The sequence below is a fragment of the Trachymyrmex septentrionalis genome, unplaced genomic scaffold (assembly GCF_001594115.1).
Source record: "Trachymyrmex septentrionalis isolate Tsep2-gDNA-1 unplaced genomic scaffold, Tsep1.0 scaffold87, whole genome shotgun sequence".
Lineage (NCBI taxonomy): Eukaryota > Metazoa > Arthropoda > Insecta > Hymenoptera > Formicidae > Trachymyrmex > Trachymyrmex septentrionalis.
In genome coordinates, this window is record NW_017306059.1 from 2,425,958 (window position 1) to 2,437,916 (window position 11,959).

The window sequence follows — 11,959 nt, forward strand, 5'->3', positions numbered from 1 at the left end:
TAATAAATAAGAAAGAGAAATGCATAAATTTTCAAGAAATACGAAGATTGTTGTTTTAGTGCGTAATGTCATTTGTGCACATGTTAACCGCTAACTTTTATTTAAACTGAAATTTTTCAAGTTTTTATGGTAAGTGAGTCAATTTTTTTCGTTTTCTGTATAGTTTATAAAATAAAAAATTAAATATTTATTAAATATTAAATATATTGAATATTAATTTTAAATTTTATTAAATATATTGCATATTAATTTAAAAATTTTAATATCTATGTGTATTTTCATCATCACATTAAAGTACCAATAAATGTTGCAGTACAGTGAAATATTATTAACAACTACCGGATTTGAAAAAAAAAGTATTATTTTCTGTTAACAACAAACTGTTGAATATAAACTGTATGTTAAATACGCGCTAACATCGTTATAAGTGCGTTCCGAATATTATCATTAATGTTTATTATCATTATATTTCGATCTATCATCGATTAGCGATTGGAAATCCACCATTTATTCGTTAGAAATTTTTGGAATAAAAGAATATCAATAAAGAATACAGTTTTCTACAAAACAAAGTATCTCTTTCGAAATTTGTACGCTGAACATTATATTTTATTTTTTGTTATACATCTAATGATATTATATATAATAATATTATTATTAATGTCACCTATGTAAAAATAACATAAGAATTTATTCTTTATTTGTATTTTACACATATTTTAAAGAAAACGTTAATAAGACACCTACATTTCTCTCAGGCACAATAATAAATTAGAGAAAGTAATACTGGAGTAATACCAATTAATTGTGTATATCCAATTATTATTATTTTTCATATATTTTTTACACATTAATTAATATTGACGTATTTATATGTGTTATCTGTGATATATCTTTTTCGCACAAGTACATGTTTTTAAATAAACAATATGAATTATTTATTTAAAAAGTAGTATCGTATTTTAACTTTTTAATTAATATGATGATATTGTATCTTAAAAAATAATATTTATGATATACTCGACTATTATCAATAATGTAAGAATTACATGCTTGTTATTATTAACTGTTGATCCGAAAGGGTTTACAGAAATACTCACAGATGGTAGCGGTTGAATCCTTTGTGTACTGAGCAAGCGCAAAATCATATTGGTTTGGTATAATCGTGAAGAACGATTCAGTCAAACGATAATTTTTGTGCCGTGAACATCAATGAATGTTAACAAAGGTAGAATGTCTCGAAAAAAGGCAAAATGTTTGCATCGCGATATTCTATTAAAAACAGAATTAAATCATATAAAGTACTTGTATGATATAATGTAATATATAAAAATCAAGTTTTTTTTATCATACGTGTATTAATAAAAACTTTATTTTGATTTGAATTTTAGAAATCTTCTAAAAAAGTTCATTTTTGTTGAATTACTGAATGTTATGTTTGTGTAAAATTAAAGAAAAGCTTATATAATCATATAACTTCTTTCATATAGAATATTATTATATACATCGATAATTATATTTATAGTTAGTTTTCTTCATTTTCTTCATTTTCTTCTAGTCATACTAGTTTATCATATACTTTATTTTTTGTTTTTATTTCATAAACAAAACAATATTTCTTTTTTTAAAGTAACTGTATTCTATAAGCCATTTAATTACGTTATTAAATATTTATTTACAAATTTAGTAAAAAAGTAAATATTAATATTAATATTTTTGAAACAAATAATTGTTTATTAAAGAAAAGAAATATTTGATTTGTGATTATAATAATTTATTGCAAAAATTCGCAAAAAAGCATCACAGATTCTTCACAGAGGCTTCTATAGATTTTCCATAAAATTTTATATTCCACGAATGTTTGTGTGAATGGGAAAATAAAATTTTATATGCTGGTACGAAAACGTTTGTTTTCGACATATAGAATTACTGATTGATTTTGAATAGTGAAGTTGATGCACATAGTAAACAATTAGCTGTGCACGAATCATCCTTTATTTCTCTCTAGTATAATAAAGAAAAGCAGTAATTCTTTAAAAACCGAAATGTAATAAAAGCAGCAACTATTTATTGCAATAATAATATAAAATTTTGTGCATAGCGATCTTGTAAAGACAAACTTGTGAAGCAAATATAAGTGTGCATATAAAAATAGTGTAATGTTGAAGAAACATTATTATTAAAAAATTTTAATTTTGTTTTAATAGAATCACTTTACATTAGTATAATATTATTTATTTTATTATTTACTGCTTTAATACATGTTATTATGTGTACAAGCAATAGAGCAGTCTGCTAAAATTTATATATAGATATGAATCCAATCAAATTCTATAAAAAGTAATATAAAAGAAGTGTTCCCCTACGCTACAATTACGGAAAATATAAACATTTAAATAGCTTCTAAATTCACTAATAAGAATAATTATTTGTAGTTAAAAAAAATGTTAAAAAATACTGTAACAAATCGATATCTAATTTAAAGTTAAGCAATGATATTTCTTTTAAAATTTGATTTATTAGATTTGAATTACGTGTTTACCCTGACTCGCCAATGGTTATGGATATTTGGCATATGGCCCGATCCACATATCCCTTTAAGTGAATTTCGCCGGCCAAGTATAAGATTCATTATTGTTACGTGTACTGTGAGCTTTTACGTATCAGGTCCTCAGATAATGAATGTGCTTCGTGCTTGGGGTAATCTGTCTCGGATACTGGAAAATTTTGTCTCGGCGACTTTTAGCTTAATGGGAGTGAGCAAATTGATTGTTACCTGGTATCATGGCGAAAGTAAGTTCATTTTTCACAAATATATATCATCACAAATATCAAATGGATTTATTTTTATCGTTTATGATAAATGTTAAAGTTATATTTCCCTTATTTAAGCACGAAATGCTCGGACTATTCGATAATCTTCTTATGAAAAAATGCTTGCATCTGTAATTTATACTTATATTAATATATTGTATTAATTTAGAAGCACTTCGGCCGCTGATGGTATCTATCATGACCGATTGGATAACTTCTACGAGCGACTGGGAACGAAATACTATGTTAAAGATTTCAAGACGTGGCAGAAGTTTATCCTTTAAATGTTGTTTGTCCGCGGCGTGCTTGCTTACATTTTACCTTTCTTTGCATTTACTGAAATTCTTTAAAACTATAAACCAGCCTCAACGGAATCTCGTCTACCGATTAGGAAATCTCCAAAACAGTCCATTCTACGAAATCACTTATTTTATTCAACTATCCGGAGGAGCATATTCAATTCTCGCTAATTACACCATTGATAGTTTTGTTTCGATACTCGTACTACAAGTGTGCGCGCAACTGATAAATCTACGGACAACGCTGAACAATCTGATCAATGAATTAGTCAGCAAATCTATATCTTCCTCGAGATTTAGAGAAGGTTTAGCTGCGATCGCTGTACGACATAATCATCTCATCAGGTACGTCAGAGAATATCTGGCGCATGATATTTCCATTATTTAATACTATGAATTTATAATATAATCATTTCTTAATAAGAGATCATTTTTGAGAAAAAAATTTAAAAATAATGCTAACACTTATCCCTCTCATATCACACAAGAAAAGTATTCACAAGGTATTAATAAAAAAATTTATTATCAATCTTTTTTTGAAAATATATGCTGGTTTTAAGGACTAACAAGAAAGAAATTGGACTATTAGATTTAAAAATAAATAAAATCGATTTAAAAAATGATAAATCATTATAACAATGATAAAATCATTATAAATGATAAAAGATATTACATTAAATTATAAATTAGGATAGATTCAAGATATAAATTCAACATATAAATAATATAAAAAAACAAGTTAAATTTTTTTAAAGATTTGTATACATTGAGATCCAAGTTATAAGTCGTTAACGTATAATAAGTGAGTACAAATTTTCAAGGAACGCAAAAATCATCGACGGCTGCTACAGTCCAGTGTTATTTATGCATGTGTTAGCTGCTACTTTTCAGATATGTGTCATAACTTTTCAAGTTTTCACAGTAAGTACGATTACGTATACATATATATTTCTTCTTACATTTTTTCGAAAACAAAATCAAAGAACTAAATGTGTAGATATTAAATTCATTAATCCCTGCAAACACAGAATATAATATTTATATAACTGTATACAGGATGTCCCAAAATTTATGACTCCAAATGTTACAGCAAGAAAGTTTTCGAAAAATTAAATAAAAAAGTTATTTATAAATTTTTATTTTAAACAATAGTTTCTGAGATATTGTATAACGGTTTAAATACAGCCAATTACAGATTACATAATTTAAATAGTCACCTATGAGTATTAATGAGCGTGTTGAAATTAGCATTCACCAGCGCTCATTAAATTGCTCATTGCATGCGTAACTTTAAGTACAGATGGCCGTCTAAACTTAGTATGTAATTGGCCATATCTAAACTTTTATTACCCCAAAAATTACTGTTTAAAATAAAAATTTTTTAATAACTTTTTTACTAAAGTTTCCAAGAACTTTGTTACTATAATATTTTAAATTTTTTTTTAGAAGACTGTATAATTGCTATATAATTATACAACTATTACATAACATTATATAATGGTTGTATTCTCTATTTGCTGGAAATAATATTTTATTATATAACATAATATATTGTGTTCACAACATAATATATTATATTAGATTTGCACATTGCTTTATTACATACAACAATTAAAATGTAAATTTTCAGATAATAACAGATAATATGAAAGTGCCTGTTATTAAAATGACTTTTTTGTCATTTTATTTTGTTGTTCTATTGACAAATATGTATGCATACTGCTACTCAGCTGAAAGACTGATGACGGAGGTGAGATAATTAAGTGAATTAATTTGACCGAATCATGTGTTCGAGAGAGTTAATAAATTATCAAATATATATATACACTATAAAAGGCAAAAATTTACTTTCACTTTTTAAATAAAGTAAAAATTTTATATACCGTGAAAGTTTTTGAGTTTAATTGTATGAAACTGTTCATAATGAAAAATGAAAAAGTTCTTAAAACATTCATGATCAACTCACTATACGAAAAGAAAACCCATGTGAAACTTTGTAATTTTCAGAGCACCAAAATGACATACGGCGTGTATGAATGCAAGTGGTATGACATACCACCGAAAGACGCAAAAGACTTAATGTTCATTGTATATCGATCTAGGATTCCCCTTAGATTGACGATTGGAAAATTCGGAATATTTTCGTTAGAAATGTTCGGAACAGTAAGATAAATTTAGAAGAAGAAAATATATTATTTTGTTTGTACGCGACTTGTCTATATTAATTTGTGTGTATTTCTATAGAAACATTTCTTTCTATTAATATTAAATTTTATTTTTATATTACATTTTTATATAATATATATATTTCATATATTACGTACGTTTATAGCATATACATCGTAATTATATAAAATCGTTTAATTTATCTATATTTTATATTTTGTTTAGGTTCTGAAAACATCAATGGGATACCTATCGGCATTGTTAGCAGTAAGAGATTAAAGAAAAAGATACTAAAGAGATAATAACAAATCAATTTCGTCACTACGACATCAATTTTTATATAACAAAGTGAACAGGTTTATACGCACTGCCTGCAACACTTTCGAATTGAAAAAATACACATTTTTGCGCAACATGTCAAACTATTATTCGACTATTAATTGTCGAACTATTTATTTCCTCCATTTAAAGGACAAAAATTATCAGTTTTATAATATTGCAATAATACATATCTCTATTAAACAATTAAATAATAATAATTCTTGATCATCGAACACATTAGCAGTACTTATATAACTAAAACTCACATATTTTGTCAATTGCAATAAATTTTTATTTAAATCGATTCGCAAGTATCGTTAAGTGTTCAATACGAAGTAGCAACACACTCTGGCTTGACTTTAGGGTCTTTTACGGAGGGTAGATCAACTTTCTGCATCGGAGCATGCGTGATCTTTAGGGAAGGGATGGAAAAAAGTCGATCGTAAAAATGTTTCAGTCGTTGCATCGTTGACATCCGTATAAGTATCGATGGATGCTGATCGAGGTATGCGTGAATAGAGATGCACATGTGCTCACGTGAATTGTAGATAATAAAATTGTTATCTAGACATATTCCTATCTAAATTCACAAGAGAATTAGAGAAGAGAATACAAAACCGTTTAAAATAACTTGTTACACCTATATTTGTGAAATATGGTGCGCTGCTAATTGCTGAGTGTTTAAAATAATTAAGAAATATTCCAAGTAGACAACAGATCATGATAACATCATTTTAACGTTAAGATGAATCGTGACTGATCAAAAAGTGACTTTTAATAATCATTTTAGAACCATGTTCACGCCATTTTGATGTCATGATGACTTTATGTTCTGCTTGGAATGTATCCTTTTTTGAAATTGTTTATTTTAAGGAAGCAAAATTATTTTATAAGACGCGTCGACGTCTTCCCAATATATACTTTTAGCATATTGACAGTATCGAATTTCTTCCTTCGTTGATTTTTGAAGCAAAATTCGATCTGTATAGACTTGAATTTCGCGATCGGATGGAATCGATTCAATTTGAGCCTCGTCGGCATCTGGCCGGATCCGTTACAAAATCCTAAACAAAAGAGCGGACTCTCCCGATGTCGCTTTATGCTAGCCAGTTTCTTCATGCTAGGCTTTATGTGTATACCGCAATCGGTGAATTTGGTATTCATTTGGGGTAATGCGGATATGATGACCGAAAACCTGGCGACCGCTAATATCCCAGTCGCGAATTCTTTCATGAAAGCATTCACCATCTGGCGTAAAAGGAAAGGTACAAAGAATAGAGAACGTTAGAAATAGCAAGAAAATTAATTTTTTGAACAATAGAATTATCTTTTATAAATTTTAAAGCTTTAATTTTTATAAATACTAATCAGCTACTTAACAATCTAATTTCCATGTTTATGAAACAACGATATAATGACAGTAAGAAACGATATTTTTATTATTTTTTTCTTATCGATATTCTTAATTATCTTTTGTAATCGTTTCGTACAACAATTTCGTGTCGGCATTTCGCGGGATTATGTCCAATAAAGACATAATTTGGCGAAATTGTCAGCGTAATATCTATCTAAGCAGAACATATCATGATAACGTCAAAATGACATTAAAATGAATCACAAATGACTGAAAAATGATTTTTAATGGTCATTTTGGAGCCACTTTGACATAATTTTAATATCATAATGATTTGTTGTTCTGCTTGGATAGTGATAAAATTATAAAATAAACCTATTTACATAAATTCATTAAAAAATATAAAAAGAAAATATTTGTTTAAAGTTTTGAAGTTGTTGGTCAACTTCTTCTACCAAGATTGGCATATGTCACAAACGTTTGAAGAAAGAACAATTATGCTGAAAAATGCCAAACTTGTGAGAAAGATATCCATATGGTGCACAATACTAACGCAGACTATGGTGACCATTTATATCGTTCTAAGGATCTCGACGATCATCAGATTTTCATCTAATGACCCGGCTCGACCCATGCTTTATACGGCCTATTTTCCTTTTGATATTACTAGAAGTCCGATTTTTGAACTGATTTGCGTATGCCAGATGCTATCTGCTTATAGCGCAACGGTTTCTTATACTGGTAGCGACAGTTTCATTTCCATGCTAGTACTCCACGTCTGCGGCCAATTCGAAAACTTGCGCGAGAGGCTAAAAAATCTCGTTAACGATCCAAACGGAATAAAAACGTCTCAAGAGTTCAAGAGTGAACTGAGACAAATTGTAATGAGACATGAACATTTAAACTGGTTTGTATAATTCATAGAAAGAAAAACTTTTATCCATTTTATGCTAAAGAACGCAGGATTGCCTCATACGAAATAAGTTTACGTATAAAAATACATTTCTTTATACTGCAGTAGATAATTGTTTAGTATTAAAGTTATTAGGACAGTCAAATAAAATGCAGCGGATAAAAAATTCAGATATTGAAATGAAGCAATATATTAACAATTGTTATAGTTGGCAACACTTTTTCTATGTGAAATCAGACGAGGCCTGTTTGTAAAATTTCTTGGGCTTGTACGATCAAAACAGACAGTTTCGATCCATGCTGCGTCCGACGGAAATTTCAGATTCTTCATCAGAACTCGATTCTGTAATTTCAAACGACAGTTCGATATCGTTATGTTATCTTTGGACAGCTTTTTCACTATATATAATATCTGCACAACAACAATATAAAAACCGACACTGTCATTAAAAATTAAAGACGGGATACACAGGTCTCCAAAGAGTGGAAATCGCATAAAAACCACAGTTGTCGGTGAGAAATAAACTGAAGCACCCGGCCTACAATCCAAATTTGTTGCCATGCGATTTCCACATCTCTAGAAACTCGAAGAAAAATCTGAAAAGTAGGAAATTTCCGTAACAGTGCAGGAGACTGTTTGCGAGTTAGTAACGTACCATTCCAAGAATTTTATGAGCAGGACATCCATCGTCTAATTTCACAATAGAAGTAGTATCTTGCTAGTCACGATGATCATTAACATGTTAGCAGATTTCATTGTCTAAATTTTACATTCATTTCATTTTACTGCCCTAATAAGTCAATTATTTAAATTACTAATAAATTTTTTCAAATTTTTTTCTCCGTTCACATAATTATATAGAATACACATAACAAATTTTCAAGTTTAATTTTTTCAATTCAATTACCTGCCATGTCATTATGTTCAAATAAAGAACATTTGTTAATATAAAATTTATATTTTGTCTAATATTTTGTCTAATATAATATGGTCTATATAACAAGAAATTGTTTATGCAAATGTAATTTGCAAAATATTAGCGTATCATAATTCAATATAAATCGATAAAAATGAAAATACTAATCATATATGTCAAGGTTTGCAAAAACAATCGAGGATTCCTTCAACATGATAATGCTAATACAGATACTTTCTTGTACTGTTCAATTATGCTTTCAAGGATTCCAGGTTTTTACGGTGAGTTGGTTCGGAGAACAGTATTTTATCAAATATTGTTTATACATTTATTTCCTTTCTAATGAAAATGTAATATTAACATTTTGTTAACATTACGTTTGATTGTATCATGTTGCTGCGCACAAATTTTTTCAATTAATTCAGAAAATATGAAAATGTGAATAATAAAAATCAGAAACATTTTAGATATTAATAAAGGAAGAAGAAAACGAATCGATGACCTTCCAATTAATTTTTCTAATCATTTTCGTAGGATTTATTCTAGTTCACTTGTATATTTATTGTTACGTTGGTGAAATGCTACTTGTTCAAGTAAGATGCATAAATATATATGCATAATGTGCTTTCATGGATATTTTTTTCAGAAGTGCTAAAAGATTTGCAGGTTATCGCCGTGTCGTAATCCATTGTTAACATTATTAATGACATTAGCAATGAATTATGATACAGCGATAACCTGCAAACTTTTTGACACCTCTGAATATACGAGTATATTATATATTGCACTTCATTTCTTTGTACAACATATCAACAAACAAATTGAGATTATTTGTCGTTTTTTTAACGTTATTTTGACATTAAAGACGCTAAAAATACATAAAAATGACGACAAATAACGTGAGTTTATTTGCAGGGATAAGAATTTATTGCAAATATTAAACATACATATACAATATATGTACGTTATATCTTAATTTGTAAGACGATAAAAAAATCAAATGTAATTAATTTTTCGGTTGATAAATTCCTTATTTATGATTTATTAATCAAAAAATCAACATTAGCTTTCATTTTTTATCGTTTTATAAATTAAAGTATAACTGCTTGAAAAAATAATATTACACTTTCTCATCAACTAGTAAATTAAGAAGAAATATATTTACTGTAAAAAATACTAATCGTACATTAAAATTATTATATAAATTTAGACACTAATTATTAAATATTAATTAATGACATTTAAGAGTACTGAGATAGGATTCTCTGCGTACGAATCGAACTGGTTTAATGTATCAGGAAAGGAAGCCAGAAATCTTCTATTTATCATACATAGATCGACAGCGCCTCTTTGCTTAACTGCTGGGAAATTCAGCACATTTTCTTTACAGATGTTCAGTAAGGTAACAATATTGTATAAATGATTATTTTATAAATAATTACATTGTAAGTTATATTGTCTAACATGTAATATCTGCAATATTGTAGAAAAATTCGTGATTAATTCATAAATTAATAGATTTATTAATTGATCGATCAATCGATTGATGAATCAATCAATAAGTCAATAAATCAATTTATGAATCAATCAATAAATTAATCAACATTATGATAAATCAATAAATCAATCAATCGATCAATCGATTCACCCATTCATTCATAAATCAATCGTGATATTTTTCTGATATTATCGATTACAAACATTGCAAAGGATTGATTGAACAATCATTGAACTGATTGATCTATTAATCAATAGAGTGATTGATTCATTGATTCTATTAGTTACGCAATTGTATATGAATATGTAAGTATGTTGAATTTTCTGTCAAATGTCATTTTATTTCAGATTGTGAGAACTTCGCTCGGTTATCTCTCAGTATTACTTACGGTAACCGAACGGAAAGAATAATCCGTGACTAAAATTTGCTATAATTATGATAATAATTGTTGTACAGTTATACTATTACTATTAAATAAAACAGAATCAATGCGACACTAAGAATACAATATTTAGCTTCTGTTTTTAATATGCAACAAATTATCTGCATCATATTTTATAAGTGTGTTTAAAAGAATCGGCAAATGTTTATATTTTAAAATAAGACTGAAACAAATCAAGAATTTTAAAAAGTTGATTACGAAACTATTAAATAAATAAATGTTATTGATCCTTATCAAACTGATAATGATATAATGTTTAATATTATAATTAATGAAATCAATTATCGCTGACAGTAATTCATTCAATTATTTCACGCACTTGTAAATATATCATATAACACAAAGTAAACAAAATTGTACTGAAAAAAATCATATTCGATATTCTTTTTTTTGTTATTTCAAATTAGATAGCAAAAATAGAGAAACACGCGATAAAAAAATCAAACTGAGACATTCGTCATCACTTCCGTATCAGTATCTTTCATATTCATCAGGGTATATCGATCGGGATATCGATCATATAATTTTCTCCTTGGGGCAAAAATGTAAAAAATACAAATTTTTGTTATTCAAAGTTAACGGAAACATTTTCCATCTTTTTTTTGCTCTAAGAGAAAAGTTACATGATTAGTACCTTGACGTCGATGGTCATTGTTTTAATCATCAAAAAGCGATTTAGAGTATATTAGACATATCACGTATACAAAATTTTTCGTATATCTTTTGTTTTGGTATGTCTTTTATTAACAAATACTTCTTCGGAAAAAAAGAAGATAAATTTTTGAGAAAATGTTTGTAATAGACAAATATATATATACATATATATATATATCTTAATCTAATTATCTTATATCTATAATAATTCATGCGTCAAGAATAATATAATATCGAAAATGGCAGAGATAAAACAATAATATATGTTAATGCAATCCGAAAAATTACAATTTTCAGAGCACCAATATGGCGTATATGAATACAAGCGTTATGATCTACCATCGAAAAATGCGAAAGACTTAATGTTCGTACATCGATCTATGATTTCTCATTGACAATTGGAACATTCGGGATCTTTTCATTAGAAATGTTTGGAATAGTAAGACATATGATGTATCTATACATAGATGTATGATGTATTCTATACGTAGAGTAAAGAAAAATACATATATTGCCTTTTCTCTATATGTAATTATACATACAAACATGTACATACCTTTTCTCTATATGTAATTATACATA

At 27.5% G+C, this 11,959-nt stretch overlaps 2 protein-coding genes across 2 annotated transcripts; both read left to right on the top strand.

Moving 5' to 3' along the window:
- The first annotated feature begins 2,784 nt into the window (after positions 1–2,784).
- Positions 2,785–5,558, top strand: LOC108755358 (odorant receptor 47a-like). Its single transcript, XM_018498287.1, has 4 exons — positions 2,785–2,793; positions 4,744–4,863; positions 5,121–5,276; positions 5,505–5,558. The coding sequence occupies exons 1-4, from the start codon at positions 2,785–2,787 to the stop codon at positions 5,556–5,558; spliced, it is 339 nt and encodes a 112-aa protein (XP_018353789.1).
- A 531-nt stretch (positions 5,559–6,089) lies between these two features.
- On the top strand, positions 6,090–10,691 carry LOC108755252 (odorant receptor 4-like). The gene is made up of 6 exons (XM_018498153.1): positions 6,090–6,105; positions 6,590–6,865; positions 7,381–7,835; positions 9,251–9,376; positions 10,030–10,185; positions 10,629–10,691. The coding sequence occupies exons 1-6, from the start codon at positions 6,090–6,092 to the stop codon at positions 10,689–10,691; spliced, it is 1,092 nt and encodes a 363-aa protein (XP_018353655.1).
- The last annotated feature ends 1,268 nt before the right edge of the window (positions 10,692–11,959 follow it).

What these genes read in the sequence shown, in the direction of transcription:
- LOC108755358 (XM_018498287.1), top strand. An exon ending in CTGAAAGACTGATGACGGAG is followed by an intron (nt 4,864 to 5,120) that starts GTGAGATAATTA and finishes TGTAATTTTCAG; the next exon opens with AGCACCAAAATGACATACGG. An exon ending in CGTTAGAAATGTTCGGAACA is followed by an intron (nt 5,277 to 5,504) that starts GTAAGATAAATT and finishes TATTTTGTTTAG; the next exon opens with GTTCTGAAAACATCAATGGG.
- LOC108755252 (XM_018498153.1), top strand. An exon ending in CATCTGGCGTAAAAGGAAAG is followed by an intron (nt 6,866 to 7,380) that starts GTACAAAGAATA and finishes ATTTGTTTAAAG; the next exon opens with TTTTGAAGTTGTTGGTCAAC. An exon ending in AGAGTGAACTGAGACAAATT is followed by an intron (nt 7,836 to 9,250) that starts GTAATGAGACAT and finishes GAAACATTTTAG; the next exon opens with ATATTAATAAAGGAAGAAGA.